This window comes from Leptomonas pyrrhocoris (assembly GCF_001293395.1).
Source record: "Leptomonas pyrrhocoris isolate H10 chromosome Unknown, whole genome shotgun sequence".
NCBI classification, from domain to species: Eukaryota; Euglenozoa; class Kinetoplastea; order Trypanosomatida; family Trypanosomatidae; genus Leptomonas; species Leptomonas pyrrhocoris.
In genome coordinates, this window is record NW_015438359.1 from 985,173 (window position 1) to 1,001,562 (window position 16,390).

A 16,390-nucleotide genomic window follows, 5' to 3' on the forward strand; every position below is an offset into this window, starting at 1 on the left:
TCTTAACTTTTCTCCATTCCCCCCTTAAAAACAACAACAACAAATAAAATGGTTGTGTTTGTGCGGGCAAGACGAAAACACCAGTGAAAGACATCGGTTCAACTTTTTTTCTTTGTTTTTTATATGTTTTCTCCTCCCTTTCCTCCCGAGGTTGATTTAAGTGCTGGGAAGTTAATGATATTATATATGTGTGTGTGTGTGTGGGTGGGGGGGGGGGATACGTTCCTCCTGCAAGTGACCGCCATCTTGCCGAAAAGGATAAGGCAACAAAAAGTTATACACTCGTCCTTTTTCACCCTTCTTAAAAGTATATCCAATAACAAACGTGCTCTCTCTCAACCTGTTGGTTTTTGTTTCCGCTACGTTGATACGTACTTGTGTGTTTTAATTTTTTCTTTTGTGTGTGTTCTGCCGTTTTTGCGATGCGCAAACGCCAATGTGAGGTGGGCTAAGGGAGCCACAGGATGCAGCCGTGCACTCAATCGCTTAGCTCTCCCCCTTCCCCCCCCCCTCCGACGGCTTGTCGTGTCTTTGCTGCTTCTCTCAACGATGCCTTCCCCCCCCCCTCTTTCTCATGAACGCATAGGTGTTTTTGTTTTGGTTCTTCCAGATTTATTTCTTTCGAATACAACGGCCGGGTATACATCTGTTATGACGTATGTATATATATGGGCTTCTTTGGTGTTCGCACATTACTCCCTTTTTTTGTTGTTTTGGCTCCTTTTTGGTTTCGCGTCTGCGAAGTTGTTGTGGGTTCGCTGCAAACGCACCTTTTCTTTCCTTCTTTCCCGTGTTTCTCTGCTCCACCCACCCACCCACGTTCTCTGTTTCAGCACGTTCCACCGCCTCCACAAAAACCGATCACGTGTGTATTCGACTTAAACGTGCGTGTGCTTCTAGAACAGAAGCCAGCCGTGATGCACCAAAATAAAAAGAAAAGGGAAAAGGGAATAGAGACCTTTGCGTCCTCATCATCTTCATCTCTGTTTTTGGTGTTGCTTCTTTGCGCTGCCCATCCGTTTGTATCACACAAATACACACACACAGCGGATCACATGAAGCTCGTCGCACTGCAACGGAGAACGGTGTGTGGAGAGCGACCTTATATTCCTTTTATGAATCGCATTGGTAAAGAGACAAACAACCGATACTTTCGTAACTGCAGAAAGAAAAAAACATGTCTTACAAAACGTCGAGCCGACGCGGTGAAGCTGCAAGGTGGTCTGCGGTGGGGGGGGGGGGGGTCGACGCTTCAGTTGAAGAACCCCCCCCCTAAGAAAAAAATTGCACGTCTCAGCACTCTTTTGTTTTTACCTCATATATATTAGCTCATCCCTTTTCCAAATGCGATGAATTTTCTTTTTTTTTCTTATGTTGTGTGTTGCTTTTCGGGTCTCTCTGTAGCGTTCTTTCGTTTCTTTCCAGCGGACACCTCTTACCTTCATTCGGTTTCTTTACCACTACTCCTAAGCACCTCTGAGCAGCTACGGAATATAAGAAGAAAATAACAATAAAAGTCGGCAGATTTCTCTTTGTGAACCGGAACTTGACCTACTTTTTTGCGGATCTGATGCGATCGTCATCTTTCCCCCTTTTTTGGTGGTTGTTTTTTCTTGATCTTTCTCTCTCTCTCTCTCTTCTCCTCACCGGATCCGCATGTAACTGTTCATTTGACTCTTTTTTTTTATTTGCGTTGTCTTTTTTCTGTTTTCCACGGGCGTGAATGTTCTTTTACCTTTTCTGTTCACTTCGTGTGCTTTATTTCGCTTCTTCGTGTATGTGTCTCCGACTTCGTGTTAAACAGGAAAAAACAACAACCATACCCCCCCCCCTCCAAAAGAAAAGAAAAGAAAACAGTGCAAAGTAAAACAAACAAACAACAAAGGCAGTGCATTCAAACTGTCAGTATAGTGGAGTTCTTCTCAACGCGAGCAACGTAAACGAAAAGAAAATATATGTGAAGAGGAGGCGAAGGCAACAGCCACAGCCTTTTGGCTCTCTGAGACACCTTACGCTTAACCAGCTTTGGAAAAAAAAAATTGTTACCTTTGTGATATTCACTGTCCGGTCGATTAAAAACGCTGGGAGCACCAAAGACAGCCACCTCGGTTATTCCCCCTCTCTTTTGCTTTCATATTGGTCCTAGTGGACTGGAATGTTTGAGGAAAGCCGAACAAAAGAAAATGCCATGCGTCGAATGCTAAAAAAGAAAGAGTGGTTTCCCCAACGTGATCTTCTTTTGCGTTTCGATGTACTTATTTCCCCCTTGTGTCCCTCTCTTCCCCCTCTTCCTTCTCATCCGCCACACGCCTTCACTCCCACACCAACACCACTCCTGACGACGCAACGACGCAGTTCACTCGGTAGAGCTGCATTTGACTCCCCGTGGGTTTCTTGACATATTTTTTCCCTGATTACTCCCCTATGCGGATTTTCTTAAATTGATTTATTGCCCTTTTTTTTTCTCTCTCTCTCACACTTCTGCTTTCGCTTCTCGAGTGCGTGTCATTTCCCCCCGCAGGATACGGAGAAGGAAGAGGAATTCACACCACGGTGCTCTCTCTTCTTCCTTTTTTTATAGCTTCTTTTCTCTCTTCTTCTTTTTTTCCCCTTTTTGTGTGGAACGCTTATTTCTGAGCACGCGAACTCCGTAGACACAATCAACTGTACAAAATTTTCTATTTATGGCTCGCTGTCGTGTTTTTTTTTTTACTTCAATCTTCAACAATAAAAATAACACCTAAAAAAGCGGCACATTCACGTGACAAGACAAGCGTTCTCGATCTGGACGTGTTCGCCTGTGCGTATGTGAAGTTGAAGATAACATATATCTCCTGTTTTACTGCACCTTTTTTTTTGTTGTTGTTCTTTTGACTAGTGCGTTCTCCAATTGTGTTTTCTCTTTTTTCGCCTCCCCCTCCTCCGTTTCGCTTCCCTTTCACTTAAGCGGCTCTACTAGTCGTATTACTTTCTTCTTTTTTTGCTTCTCAGACAATAGGAGAACCTACGCAAGCTGTGAAGCATCTCGCCTCGGAGAAGCGAATTGACGCCCTCAAAAAAACAAACAACAACAGTGACGAATTAAGGAAGAAAAAGAAAGAAGGAAGGAACACGAAAGAAAGTCTGTCGGCTGCATTACATATTTGCAACTTCGAGAAGTACTCTGGCTTTCTTTTTCTGTCTGACTTTTTTTTCCCTCTGCTTTTTGTGTTTGTCCGTTTCGTGACTTTTCTTTCTGAGTGTAATGCTCGTGTCATACTTTCGTCAAACTTCCTTTCTTTTTTCTCCTTGGATTATCTCGAAAGAAAAACGAAGTATTCTTTTTTCCTGGTAGAAACTTCATTGTTTCACTCCTATTATTTTTCTCTATTTGTCTCAATCTCCGATTCGGCGCCATTTTTCTTCTTACATCGTTGCTTTTTATTCTTTCCGTTCGTCTTTGGTGTGTATGTGTGTGTGTGTGTGTGATTTTTTTTATTCCTTTGTCCTCCCTTTTTTTTTCTTCATACGCGTTTCTACTTCCCTGTTTTTTAGCTATCTTTTTTTATCATCTGTTGAATGAATAATTCGTTATTATTATTATTTTCTTGAATTCTCATCGTTCTCCGTATTGATTTTTTTTTTTTTTAGCCCCTCCTTAAAAAGAAAAAAAAACTATCAACAGCAAAGAAACAAAGAGCGGTCTTTTCTGCTGCCATTTGTGACCGCGTTGGAGAACGAGTCACCCCTTCTTCTTCTTCTTTTCTTAAAAATTATTGTATGTCGGGTATTCGAGTTTTTTAATTCTTTTAGGATTTCCTTTCCCTTTTCTCTGTTTGCGCTTGACACTCCCAAAGAAAGAAAAAAAGAACGAGACGGAACCTCCCATACAACGCGGGTTTTTGTTTTGTCTGCGCTATTTACCTTTTCTCTCCCCCATCCTGCGAGTGGCTCTCTCTGTCCGATACCAAAAAGTTTGTTTTTGTTTTGCTATTGCCTCCGATTTTTCGTTTACGTGTTTTTATTTCACCGTAGCGACCATTATTACCTTTATTATTCAGTATTCCTTTTGTTAGTACCTTTTTTGTTATATATTCGACTAGACGCTATTTGATCTTGGCGTTTTTTTTTCTTCTTCTCCCTGCCTTATTTGCTCTTTGTTGTCGTCTTAATACTCTTTTCCTGAGAACGGGCCGAAGTGACAGTAGAATTAAAAAAAGAAGCAATAACACAGAAATGGCGGACTCGTTCACCCGTCAGTCAAAGGGTCACGGGTACGCCCTGCCCGACGCCGCGCCCGGGTTAACCATCTCCAGCGGCTTCCAGCCCTACGCTGGCTGCTACGTGGGCTCGACGACCATGTCGGACGCGAGGATCATGTCGATGGCCCCGCCGCCTCCGTCGCCCACCGGCCTCGCCTTCGCGCTGACCGCAAACAACAACTCCTTCTCCTTCTCCTTCTGCGGCTCCGATGTGCTCGGCGCCGACGATGTCATGGGAAGCGACCCCTCTCCGACGCAGCAGCAGCAGCAGCAGCCGTATGCGATGCCGCTCAGCCGCAACAGCAGCGGCCGCAGCAGCGCCCAGCCGACCCCGCCGTCGCACAGAGTATCCGGTGCGGCGCCGAAGCCGGTGTCCCTCTCTGCCGCCAATTTGGAGCACTTCTACGGCATCCCCACACCGAGCGCGCCGCACCGGGCTCTCTACGCCACGTCCAACACGAGCAACAGCAGCCGCACCACTTCCTTAGCGACACACCCGTCTACCGGCAGTGGCGCCAGCGCCAGCGGTGGTGGTGGTGGTGGTGGTGGTGACTCCTCCTCGGCCCTGCCGGACGTGCAGAAGGACTTGTTGGCCTTCAGGGCGGCAGAGCAGGAGCAGCAGAAGTTTGTGCTGCAGCAGCGGAACGTGTACATGTCCGGCCTGCCGGTCGACTTCCGCCCCTCCGCCTTCCGAGCCATGTGTGAGGTGTTTGGCCACATCGAATCTTCGAAGCTGTGCATGGAGGCCGACGACGTGAACCGCTGCCGCGGCTTCGGCTTTGTGCTCTTCTGTGATGTGGAGAGCGCCAACTCCTGCATCGCCTCCCTTAACGGGAAGGTGATGCAGGGAAAGACACTGCAGGTGCGGCGGGCAGACTTGTCGGCCGCCCCGCAGCCGCTCAACCAGGCCACACAGCGGAACCGCTCCGGCTCCTGCCTGGTCACCCCGCCCGCTCTTCCGCAAATTGCCCATCAGCACCACCGCCACAGCGGCAGCAACAACAATAGCATCGGCGCGAGCAACGCGATGCTTGGTCCGGCGGTGCACAGCGGCACGCCTGGCCCGGCGACCACGGGTGGGAATTTCGTGTTCAACCCGTCCTCCCCCGCAGCGAACGCAAACAACGGCGTGTCCCCCTCCTCCACCTTGTCGGCGCTGCCCTTCAAGTTCGCGACGCCGACAGGGTTGGCCTCTGCGCCGAACAGCAGCAGCGGCTTAATCCAGCAGAAGGGCTCCGCCATGGGCTCATCTTTTATGTACAACGGCCCCTCTCCCTCGAGCTCGATGGGCAACTCCTCCACCCCCACGGTGTTGTACCCGGCGAACACGGCGGTGGTGTCCGCCATGCGAAATGGGCTGCCGATTATGCAGATGTACGCCCCGTATCCCCCGCCGGGCTCAGCCAGCATGCTGCCACTGGCCCAGCAGCAACAGCAACAGCCGCAGCTCGTGTCCCATCCTTCGATGAGCCGAAATGAACTCGTCAACTCGCACGCGGCGACCCCGTCCAGCACAGGCAGCTCCAACATGAACTTGGGCTTTGTGACGGCGCCGCCGTTGATGCCACGACAGCTGCCACCAACACCGCCGCATCCTCAGCATCAGCAACAGCCGCCACTCATGCAATTTCAGCCGCAGCCGCCGATGCAGCCGCCGATGCAGGCGCAACGTCCGGGTGCAAACGTCGCCTACTACAGCACCGTGGATGATCAAGGTGCTGCGATGGCACCTGCGAAGAGCAGCTACCCCCACAGCAGTAACAGCGGCTCTGCGATGCAGCCGTCAAGCGCGTACGCGTCGAACGTGTTGATGCAGGACTACCTGACGGCTGCTACTGCGCTGGAGCCCAATGTGTCCACCCCCAACATTTACTACCTCTACCCTCAATAGGCGAATCCGCCCACACAAAGAAAACCAGCAGCAACGAGAAGGTTTGCACTCCGCTGCCGTTGTCACGCGCGAGTGGTGGGGTCACTACTCGCAATCAAAGAATAAACCTTGTACTATTGCACAAGCTTTACATAAATAAGTGTATACATAGATATATATATACATATATATGTGGGGGGTGTACGAGAGGGCACACATGGAACGCAGGACAAGCAACAGTGAAAAGGCAAGCAAACACAAAAAATGAACAAGCTACCTGTCTGTTGCGACGATCAGTCGAGGTGAGGCCATATTGTATGTGCTACCGTGGCATCCGTTGGAAGGTAAAGCGACTGGCAATAACAAACGAGACCAAAATGCATTACTCTTCACGTTGTTGTGGTTTTTTTGATGCCCGTGTTGTTGTCGTCGTTTCCCATATTGTTTCGGGTTTCTTGCGTATGCAAAGGTGGTGTTGCAGTCAGGGAGGGAGAGAGAGAATTCACAATGCCGTCTTACTCCTTTTGTATATTTTGCCCCCCTTTTTGTCAGTAAGGAACGTTCTTTAAGCCTTTTCGTCCTCACTGGTTTCACGACTTCCTTCTTGCGCTTTCACATCATTCTTTGTGGGTTCCCCCCTCCTCTTTTTTTTTCTGGTTCCTCACGCGACTCTCCTTACTGCGGTGTCTTTCTTGATATGTAGACCTGTCTTCGTTTCGCTTTCATGACCTAACTATCGGGGAGAAAAAATGGATTTTTGATTATCTTCTTCAATGATCGTTATAGTGCTTTTCTTTGCCACTTTTTTTTTGCTGTTGTTAGTTACAGCCCACTGCACAATCCCCCCCCCCTCCCCCAGACTGTGTGGCGTCTGGTTTGAATGAAGACCACCATAACGGGAAACTATCATACACCGGCAGTTTCATGAAACAATACCTTTTTTTTTTTTGACAGAACGCAGATGAATGCGCACGAAGCCGGGGCTTCACTGCAGTTCAGTAGAAACTGGCTGAAAGGTGGCCTTTAATCGCTCGTCAGCAACGGCACCGGACGAATGCACGGCTGCGTGACAGTCTGACCCGTATGTTCGGGTAAGTGCACTCTCCATTGGTATTGTTTCTTGAGGGTGGTAAAGTGCTCTTTCTTTTTTTATTTCTCCTTTTCTTTTTTTTTCTTACTCTCTCTCTCCCACCAAATATACGTATATATATATTGGCAGACGTGGTGTTCATTGTTTTTCAGTCTTCCTGTTAGCTTCTGTTCTCCTTACCCCCCTTCTTTTCTTGTTTTCACTCCCTTGAATTCTTTTCTCTTCTGCGGTGAACGTCTTCTTGTTTCTTTTTTTTCCTTTTCTCGTACTGTTGTCAAGACTTTTTTCTTTTCCCTGCGTCCGTACGCTGCATGCATGAATAGGGTTTTTTTTTCTTTCCGGCTTTCAAGTGTCGAAAGCGCTTTTGTTTTTCGCGTGTGCTTTGTCGGTGGTGGCTGTTCCTCCTGCAAATGTATACACATCTCTTTTTTTTTCTTAATGCTATTTCCCCTACTTCGTCTGTTGGCGCTACTCGCGTTCTCCCTCGCAATTCCGGTCTTCCTTGCTGTCTTTTCCGCCCCTTTTCACGCTGGATGGCGAGCGGCGTCTACGACCGTTCATGGTCCTTTTTTATTTTTTATTTTTATTTTCCGCGACGTTGGACGTAGTCGTTCCTTCCAGACGCCTGTAATCGTCAGCTGACGAGGTTTCTCTTCTCCACTTCTCTGGCTCCCTTACCCTGGGGCACAGTGGGACTTGCTCCCTTCATTCTTTTTTTCTCTTTCTCTCTTGTCTTGCTTGCAGAGGAGAGAAGCACCTCTGCGAGGGTCGAACAATACGTGGACCTCGAGGGCTTCACGACTTGCTCGCCGCTTTTTCCAGCAACTTGAGGAAGCAAATGTGTTACTACTTTTCCCTTTATTCTTTTTGAATGGCTTTGACTGGTCCGTATTCTTTTAGGTTATTTGAAGCATCGGCCCATCAACATGTGTGATCTGAACGCGCCATTGTAGCGTGTGGGCGTGTGGGTGTGTGGGTGTGTGAACTTGTCCGTTTTGGTGTGACGTGGACGACAGGGAGAGGGACAATGATCTGGAAGGGGATAAACATCGACAGCTGACGTTGAAATTCACGACTGATGCTTTTTTCTCTCTTCTCCTGCTGTTTGGTTTTTTAAAATCTGAGTCGCGGGGTTTTAAAGTTCTTTTTTATTTGTTTCTGTTGTTGTTTTCGACTGAAAATGTACACGGTGTTCTGCGAATGAGAAGCGCATACAAAGGCATAAGTCGGTCCCTCCTCATTGTCCCTCTCCTCGACCGAGTCAATGCAAGTAACGTACTCCGTACGATTCCGGGGATGCGTACGGCAGGACGAGATTGGTTACTTTTTTTTCTTTTTCTTTTCAAGTATTATCGTTTTCTTTTTTTTTCAGATTCTCGCTCCTAACCTCCTCCTCCTCCTCTTGTTGTTGTTTAGCAAGTGCGTGTGCGTGTGCGTGAAGGACAGAAACGCCCTTTCGCGAGCGCAGTACGCAGGCGTTCTTCGAGCGGATGCCTTATTTCCCGGCACAGCCGCACGCACCTTCTTATGTAAAAAGGGGGAAAAGATGTCCCGTTCCTCCCTCTCCTCGTCAGTATATGTGTTATTGAAGTCTTCTGTTAACAAACAGCAGCGACGGAAACAGCAGCAATATATATATTACCTTAATTCATTATCGTTTTCAAGTCTACCAAGTGTCGTTGTGTGCGTGTGCTGCTCGTTCTGCTGTGGTACAATCTCTTTCCTTTTTTCTTCTTATTTTGGTTGTTTTGCTGTGCCACGGCCTGTGGCAGGAGTGACGTTGTCGCTGCCACGGAGCGCAGTACCGACTGTATTAATGGTAGCAGTCAAAGAGGAGTCTTGTGCCGCGATGCACTGAGAGAAGGCATGGAACAGGAGGTGTACCAGCAGTACTGTCCGCCGCTTGGCCAACAAATATATATATAATGGACTTCTGGGCGATGAAGGGTAGAGCTCGCTCTTCCTTTGCGTTTCCCTTTGTGTTCCTTTCCCCTTCGTCTTTACACCTCGTGTTGAATAATACAAATGATCCTCTCTTCTCTTTTTGTTCTCCAGAAGGTGCAACTGTCGTTGCTGAATACTAAAAAAGAAAACCAAAAATGTACTTACTTCTCTACGCACAGTGAGCACGGGCGGTATGTGACCAAAAAAAAAATAAGCTCGATTATTTCTGCTGTTGTCCTTGAAAGCATTCGCAGTGCTTTGGCATGGATTTGTTTTTTCCGTTGTTAAGCCTCCCGTGTGTGTGTGTGTGTTCTTCCTACGTGTGATACTGAGTTGGAAAACGAAGTCAAATGATGTAGGTAGAAAAGGATGGCAAGTCAGCTCTGCATTTGGTAAAGCGAAGGTGTTTTGGGCATTGGAATCGGCACTGACGCTTTGGTCATGTATTACTCCGTTTGTTAGATGGAATGTGGCAAAACACCATATCTGTGTTCTTTACTCGCTCCCTCGTCTCCTCTTCTGATTCCTTTCTTACGGCTAGCTCAGCCAGTAGAGGTAGCCGGACGGCACAACGCGACAGAGATTTTTTCTTCCTTTCGGCTCTGCTTTCCGCTCCATTCCTATCACCATGGAGGGCTTCGATTACCAGAACGCAACGCCCGAGATCAAACGGGCGTGACACGCCTGCAACATGGCGCTCAAGCTGGTTGAGTCGCTGCCCATTGGACCGGAGCGTGATAAGCGTCGACACGCCGCGATTGACAACTTCCTGGCGGCTCAGCTGAACCCACCCAGATCGGCAGGAGACCCTTTCGCGACCTTCGTCGAGTCGCGTGACCGCTGCACCCTGTATCCAGGATCGATCCGGTTGGACTTGAACCAGAAGAAGGAGAAACTCTTCGACGAGGCGTATGCCGATCCTAAGTTCGAAGCGAACCTCTTCGAGGAGTTTTACAACAAAGCCCAGTCGAACCAACTGGACCCATGCTTCGTTGTATTCATGGGGATGACGCTGGCAGTTGGTGGTGCGTTCGCAGCTGACGATATGAAGAAACGAGTCAACCGCTTGGCCCACATCTGGCTGCGGGAGCCTTCGGCGACGCAGGGGGAGCGCTACAATTTTTTCAAGGCCTCTGAGCTGCTGGAGGAAACCTTGCTTTCTGCCTCTCTCGGCATCCCGCAGTTAACGCTGCCGCTTTTCCCCTTTCACCCGCTTATACAAGCGAAGAACAGCGAGCTGCTGAACAGCGCGCAGGCAGTGGAGGGTGGCGGCCTGGACGGCGGCCAAAGCCAGAAGGAGCTTCGATCCTTCTACAAGTTCCCCACCCGGACGATTTGGGGAAGCGGATACGCGGCCCCCGTCTATGACTCGGAGGGCAAGCAGGTTGGCGTGGCCGACCTGTCGGAGGTGGAGGCACATTTCTGTAACCTCCAGCAGCAGGTCCAACGCCTCACGGAGGGCAACGCCCGAGAACTTCGCCGCACGCTCGACCGCGTCATCGCTCAGTACGAGCGCAAGAACCCCCGCACCACCAAATCGCCCGCGCCTTTTCAGCCCGACAGACGGCGAGCCGGCGCCCGTGTACACCGTGGTGGGGCGGCAAGCGAGCCGGAGGAAGCCCGCGACGATTTCCTCGAGGACCTCTTCCCGACAACGACTCAGCAGCCAAAAAAAACGGAGGTGCTGGAGCCCGCAACCACCCAGGGTCTTAGTGCTGGGCGGGGCACCAAAACGCCCATCGTTTCCGCTTTGGGGCGGAGATTTACGCGCGGGGAAGACCTCTAACATCGAGTTGGACGCCCTGTACGCGAGGTACCTACCCCAGCGATCCGTTGTTCGGTGCGATGTTATGCTGTACCTGACCAGTGCACAGGCGAACACTCTCGCGCGACACGCGTTGTCCACCACCTTGTACTTCCCCATTTTCCTGCAGTCCCACTGGATTGCGGGGATCTTGGAGTACGACAAGGCAGACAAGAGGGTGGGGCTTACGATCTACGATTCGGCTCCCAACGACAACGTCCATAGCGAGATGCGCCGCAAGCTCCACGCGGTCTGGCCATCTCTCTCTATTTCCCGCGGGGCGTGCGCTCGCCAGCTGCAGTACAGTGAGGATTGCGGCGTCCACATGACAGCAAATTTCTTTGCGCACCACCTTGGCGTCAGGATTGCGGATGGATCAACGGTAGCCGCTCGCTTACGTCCTTACCTGTACGCGGTGTCCGTGTCACCCGTAGCCAAAGCGACCTTCCTGGCAGAGACGGGCCGAATTCTGTCGCAGCCACGCGGCAGTGCTCTCATTCGCGGCGGCGTTGGTCCAACGCCCACACGCAGAACCCTTCACACACCCGCAGCCGACACGCGCCCCTACGGACGACACCGTGCCCTAGGGGTTGCGCGACAGATTGGCGTACCTTCCGGAAAAGACGTCGCAGTACCCACCGCAGACCCGACCACCCCAACACCCTCTCGCCCATCTGGGCGGGTGGACGAAAGCGTCAGCTCGACCGCGTCGAAACCTGCGGACAGCTCTTCTCCTGCCGCGGCAGCGGACGCGTCACAACAAGTAGCCCTGCGCACCGAAGCATCGGCTACGCGCCCTATGGGAACAGCCCTGGAAACACCCCGGCCTGTCTCCAAGGCGTACGTCGACACGAGACTCGCCGCGGCCCTTCGCGCAATGATCGAAGAGGAAGAGAACGAGCAAAAGAAACGACAGCGCACGCCGCCACGCAGAGTTCACTTTACGACACCACTGACAACTCACAGGAAAGAAGCACCGTACTGTGGAGGAGACACCCGGCTCGGTAAACAGTCGCCACTTCGAAGCACCATTGAAGCAGGGAACGGTCCGGAAGCGAACGGAAACGCGGGAATGGCCCCCTTTCTTACACAAGCGGGGGAGAGCGAAGACGCCGCATTTCGCGCGACAGTTGACTACCTTTGGGCAGCGACAGCGTTGGCGAACGTCGGGGACGGCGGCACGCGTGCCTTGACAGCCAGGGCTCTCGTTACCCAGGCCGGCCGGCTTGTTTTCACCAGAGGAGTCCCATACTCAATGAGGGAGGCCCTGCGAGCTCTCGGAAAGGAGCCACTGGAGCTCCCTTTACGCAACCGGCCCCAGGCACCGCCGAGCACTGCAGCCGAGTCTTACCTGATCCGCAGCGGGGAAACGGGAAGCTTCCTGCCCTCTCACCACGGCGATCGGGTTTTCCAACTTGGAGCTTATTTCGGCGCGCCGAAGAACCAGGATCTTGCCGCACAAGGAGGGCTGACCTTTGGCCGCTTCAGGCTAACAACATCTTTGCAACGCGCCTCAGTGGGAGTTTACGTCTCGACAAGCCAGCAAGCAAATGCGGAGAGGTTTCGCAGACAACGCCTACCGGCGGCTACCAGGTATCGACCTGTAGCATCGCCTGGGAATTTCAACACGGAGCCCCACCGACGTTACAGACTGACGGGCCTCACGACAAGCTTATTCCCTCCGGCATACGCGATGCCCAACGCTGCGACACGCGTGGCTCCCCGCGAGCGACGGGCAGTCCATGAGGTGGAAGCGGACGAGGCAACTCGAGCATTGACAACAGCGACAGGGTTTCATTTAAACGACAGGGGCGGGCTGCTACCTGGGGGTCCGGCCTGCCCGAGAACGTGGTATATCCACCCAGGGAAGCCCCCGCACATCAGCCAAATGGCCTGGTCCGCCGTATCAGAAGGTACGCGGGCAGTACACCGGCGGTGGCTGTACGAGCTGCGCGCACTACCGGCCGACCTACTGAGCAGGCGCAATTTGGCTGCGGCAGTGGTAGAGTTTGTACGCCGCATCGCGGTGACAAGACAATGGAAATGGTCGACCACCGCGAAGGCCCTGGCGTCCGTCAGTGGTGCGCTGCAACAACTGCCCCTCTACACCAATCAACGCGAACCGATACATCTCAACCGCTACCCGGAATGGCAGAAGACAGTGGCCGCCGCGCAGCGTTTCGACCGGGAGAGTGTCGCGGCTCCGCCGTCCCCTATCACTCAGGAACAAAAGGACGCGGCGCAACGGAACTCACTACGGCAGCGCGATCAGGAAGCTTCTCTGTTCCTCGAAATGATGTGGGCATTTGCGGCTCGCGCGGGCGATTTACGGACTCTGCAGTGCAGGGATGTACGCTTCACGGGGGAGGAACCGCCACCATTTGTGGACGGAGGTGTGACAATATGGCCAGATCGGTATGGCGTAGTCCTGACAATGAGACGCGGCAAAGGGGCACGGTTCCGAGGGCCGTATTCTGTTCCGTCAACCCTGCCGCGCGAATCGGCGCTGATTCTCGCGCACCTCCTCCGCAGCCGGCGACCTACGCAGCACCTGTTTGCTCGACCGACCGAAATCACCGACACCATCCGCACGGCCCTGCGCCGCGAGAACCCTTTGGCAGCACTACCGTCAGTACGCAAGGGCGCGCTACGCTGCATGGCGGCGAACGGAATGGCAGAGCACGAACTGATGATCATGTCAGGTCACCGACGCGCCGACACACTCCACAGGTACCTGGGCTATGGCCACCAACTCACGACGGAGGCCGCAACCGCGCAGGCCAACGCCAGCGCGGCCCTTTACGAACTGAACAGTTCGGCCTAACCGCACCTACAACGCAAGACTTAGCTGTCGACCCCACGGAGGTATATCGAGAGATTCAGCGCCTCAAGGGCGCCCACAACGCACCGCCGTTACCTCCACCAGGACAATGGCCGCTACACCTCAAGAAGACAACTCCGCTGAACTGGAACGCAGTTTGCGACATGACAACTACCAAGCCAGAAACACGGGCTTTCCTCGGACGAGTGGGGATGTTTTTCACGCCTGAGCACTTCACCGGCTTTAGGACATCGAGGACAATTAAGAAATGCCACTTGCCGATGGCAGATATCGACCGAGCAGTGGAGATGGGGAAGATGGAACTGTGCCCCGCAGCCGACAACATCGAGGGTAAGCACCTCCCAGAAGGAGTACACGGCGTTAACGTTTTCGCAGTACCGGAAATGAAGGGCAGGAGACGACTCATCACCGAACCGCACCTAAACGCGTGCCTCCAGACGAGCGACATGCCGAAAGTCCAGTACCCAACGCGCCTAGAGCGAAGGCAGAGTTTGCGGAACAAGCGGTACATGCTTCAAGTGGATTTCGAAGCGTACTATGACGCCACCCCGCTCCCTGGTGAGTTGCGAAACTTCTTTGTCTTTCGCGCCCGCAACGGCGCCTACTTCCGTCTCTGCACACTGCCTACAGAAGCACGGTGGAGTGTCGCAGTGGGTCAGGGTATTACGTCAACAATAGTCGACGTCGATACACCAGTAACGATCATGACTATGATTGACAATATCTTGATTGCAGCGGACGAAGGACAGGAAGAGGATTTTGTGTCGGCTGTCCGCCGGATTGTGGCGCGTATACGCGGCGCCAACCTTCTCACATCGCCTGATCGCGAATCCTTAGCAACCATGGACGACACGTCATTGTTGTCGTTGGCTAAGGAACCGAACACGGTCTTTCTCGGGGAAGAGTATAGGTGGAACGGTAGCGAGCGCTTAGTGCGCAACTCGGCGAAGAGTGTGGCGAAGTTGATCGTCGCGTTACGAAAGCCCGCCTTCACAATTCGGTCCTTTGCGTCGGTGGTGTCGCTCATGTTTTACATGTTGCACACCACACTGATCAACCCTGCACGTGCATTCAGCCTGGCACGGGCCTACCGAGGGGCGGCCCGCCTGGTTAGCCGAGGGTTCGATTGGGACGACCCACTCCCTTTCCTCCATCCACAAATCCACGCCGCCCTGCACGAGCTTGGAGCCCGCTTGGTGCACAACCCGTGGCAACCCATCGCCAGGGAACGCTCCGCCACGTACTCGGAAGACAACTACGACGTGGTGTGCTTCACGGACGCCTCCTTAGGCGGGTGGGGCGCGTACGCCCACAAACACCTGCGCAACACGTCAAGGGAGGCAGGCTCCGTCGGGCCACTCGATGGCGCTGAGAGCATCACCGCATATCAGCAGATGTGGGTGAATGAGCTCGAGCAGACCCGGTTGCCACGGGCACGTGCACCCCTTCGGGGCCGCGACTCCGCGGAAACTGACGACCGACCGTACTTCATGGCCAAGCACTCGGCGCACGCTGAACCGCGCGCAGCCGAGTTGATGCTGCGGCAACTCGTCGAGGAGGGTTTACCGGACGGTGCGAAGATAGCGCTGGTAACGGACCATTTTCCCATCGTACACGCCCAAAAGCAACTCAACGGTTTCGGAGGGATAGGCCGAGGGCTGTCTCTGAACAAACTGTACGAGTACGCCTATGACGTGTTCTACGAACGAGGGATCAGCGTTGTCTTTTTCTACATCGCCGGACCAATGAACCCCGCGGATACGTTGTCGAGGAACTTTGGGGATTTCGAGCCGAGGCAGCGTGGGAGCCTGGCTCGCACGGTCGTAAACGATGTGGCCTTGCCTTTGCTCTGCAACACGTTCTCTCCGCTCTGTGAAGGAAAGGCAGAAGTGCAGGACGGATGGGCACCGTAAGGGAGCGGACAGGTGGAGTACTATGGGGGAGTCGGTGTCATGCCACCGTAAATCTTGCAACGGATGAAGTGCGACCGTAGGGAGTGACGAAGCAGCATGCGCGTGTGCCGCCCGTTTGAGGGCGAACACAATCGAGGTTCCGCCCCACTGGCGCCACTTGAATGCAACACGCGTACTTCCTTGATGCTGGGCCGTGGCGTTCCTCAACTGTTTCATCTCCTCCTCATTCCCTTCGCTTCTTTATCCTTTTGCAGCGCATGTGTCGACAAGAAAGCCTCATAAGGCCAGCTGTTCCTACATAATGATCCTACAGTCGTTTGATGCGTTGTCGTGTTCTTTTCGTTACGAGGTTAGCCTAGTCTCCCGCTGATCAAGCACCTTTCATGCTGCTTCTTCGTGTGCTGTCCCGTCGTCCGTTGTGGATGATTGCCCTTGTCGTGCTTACTTCGCTGTCTCGTGCTTTTCTCGTGTGTCGTTGGTAGAGCGTTGTTCATGTACGTGGTTGGAACTCTTATAACTGGTGGATGTGTTTACGTTTGATATTTCTAGCCCTTGCATTTGTCGCCTTATTTAGTTGTTTTGAACTTTTCTTCCCCTCCTCTTCTTCTTCCTTGGTCGCTGGGTGGACGATTAAAAAACGATCTTTTCATTTTTATTTTGGCGTTTTTTGAAGGATGTCGAATAAC

At 52.3% G+C, this 16,390-nt stretch overlaps 3 protein-coding genes across 4 annotated transcripts; all 3 read left to right on the top strand.

Annotated features, from left to right (window-relative positions):
* Positions 1 to 2,353: 2,353 nt before the first annotated feature.
* On the top strand, positions 2,354 to 6,132 carry ABB37_02136 (hypothetical protein; the record flags this gene model as incomplete). The annotated part of the gene is made up of 1 exon (XM_015798953.1): positions 2,354 to 6,132. Exon 1 carries the CDS (start codon positions 4,216 to 4,218, stop codon positions 6,130 to 6,132), a length of 1,917 nt encoding a protein of 638 aa, XP_015662431.1. The 5' UTR covers positions 2,354 to 4,215.
* A 3,552-nt stretch (positions 6,133 to 9,684) lies between these two features.
* Positions 9,685 to 13,773, top strand: ABB37_02137 (TATE DNA Transposon; the record flags this gene model as incomplete). 2 transcript variants are annotated; one of them, XM_015798954.1, is made up of 1 exon in its annotated part: positions 9,685 to 13,773. In XM_015798954.1, exon 1 carries the CDS (start codon positions 10,510 to 10,512, stop codon positions 13,771 to 13,773), a length of 3,264 nt encoding a protein of 1,087 aa, XP_015662432.1. In that variant the 5' UTR covers positions 9,685 to 10,509. The 2 variants fall into 2 exon arrangements, with proteins under 2 accessions (XP_015662432.1, XP_015662433.1); XM_015798955.1 differs by having other exon boundaries at positions 9,690 to 13,773.
* A 161-nt stretch (positions 13,774 to 13,934) lies between these two features.
* Positions 13,935 to 15,704, top strand: ABB37_02138 (TATE DNA transposon; the record flags this gene model as incomplete). The annotated part of the gene is made up of 1 exon (XM_015798956.1): positions 13,935 to 15,704. The coding sequence occupies one exon, from the start codon at positions 13,935 to 13,937 to the stop codon at positions 15,702 to 15,704; it is 1,770 nt and encodes a 589-aa protein (XP_015662434.1).
* Positions 15,705 to 16,390: the final 686 nt, after the last annotated feature.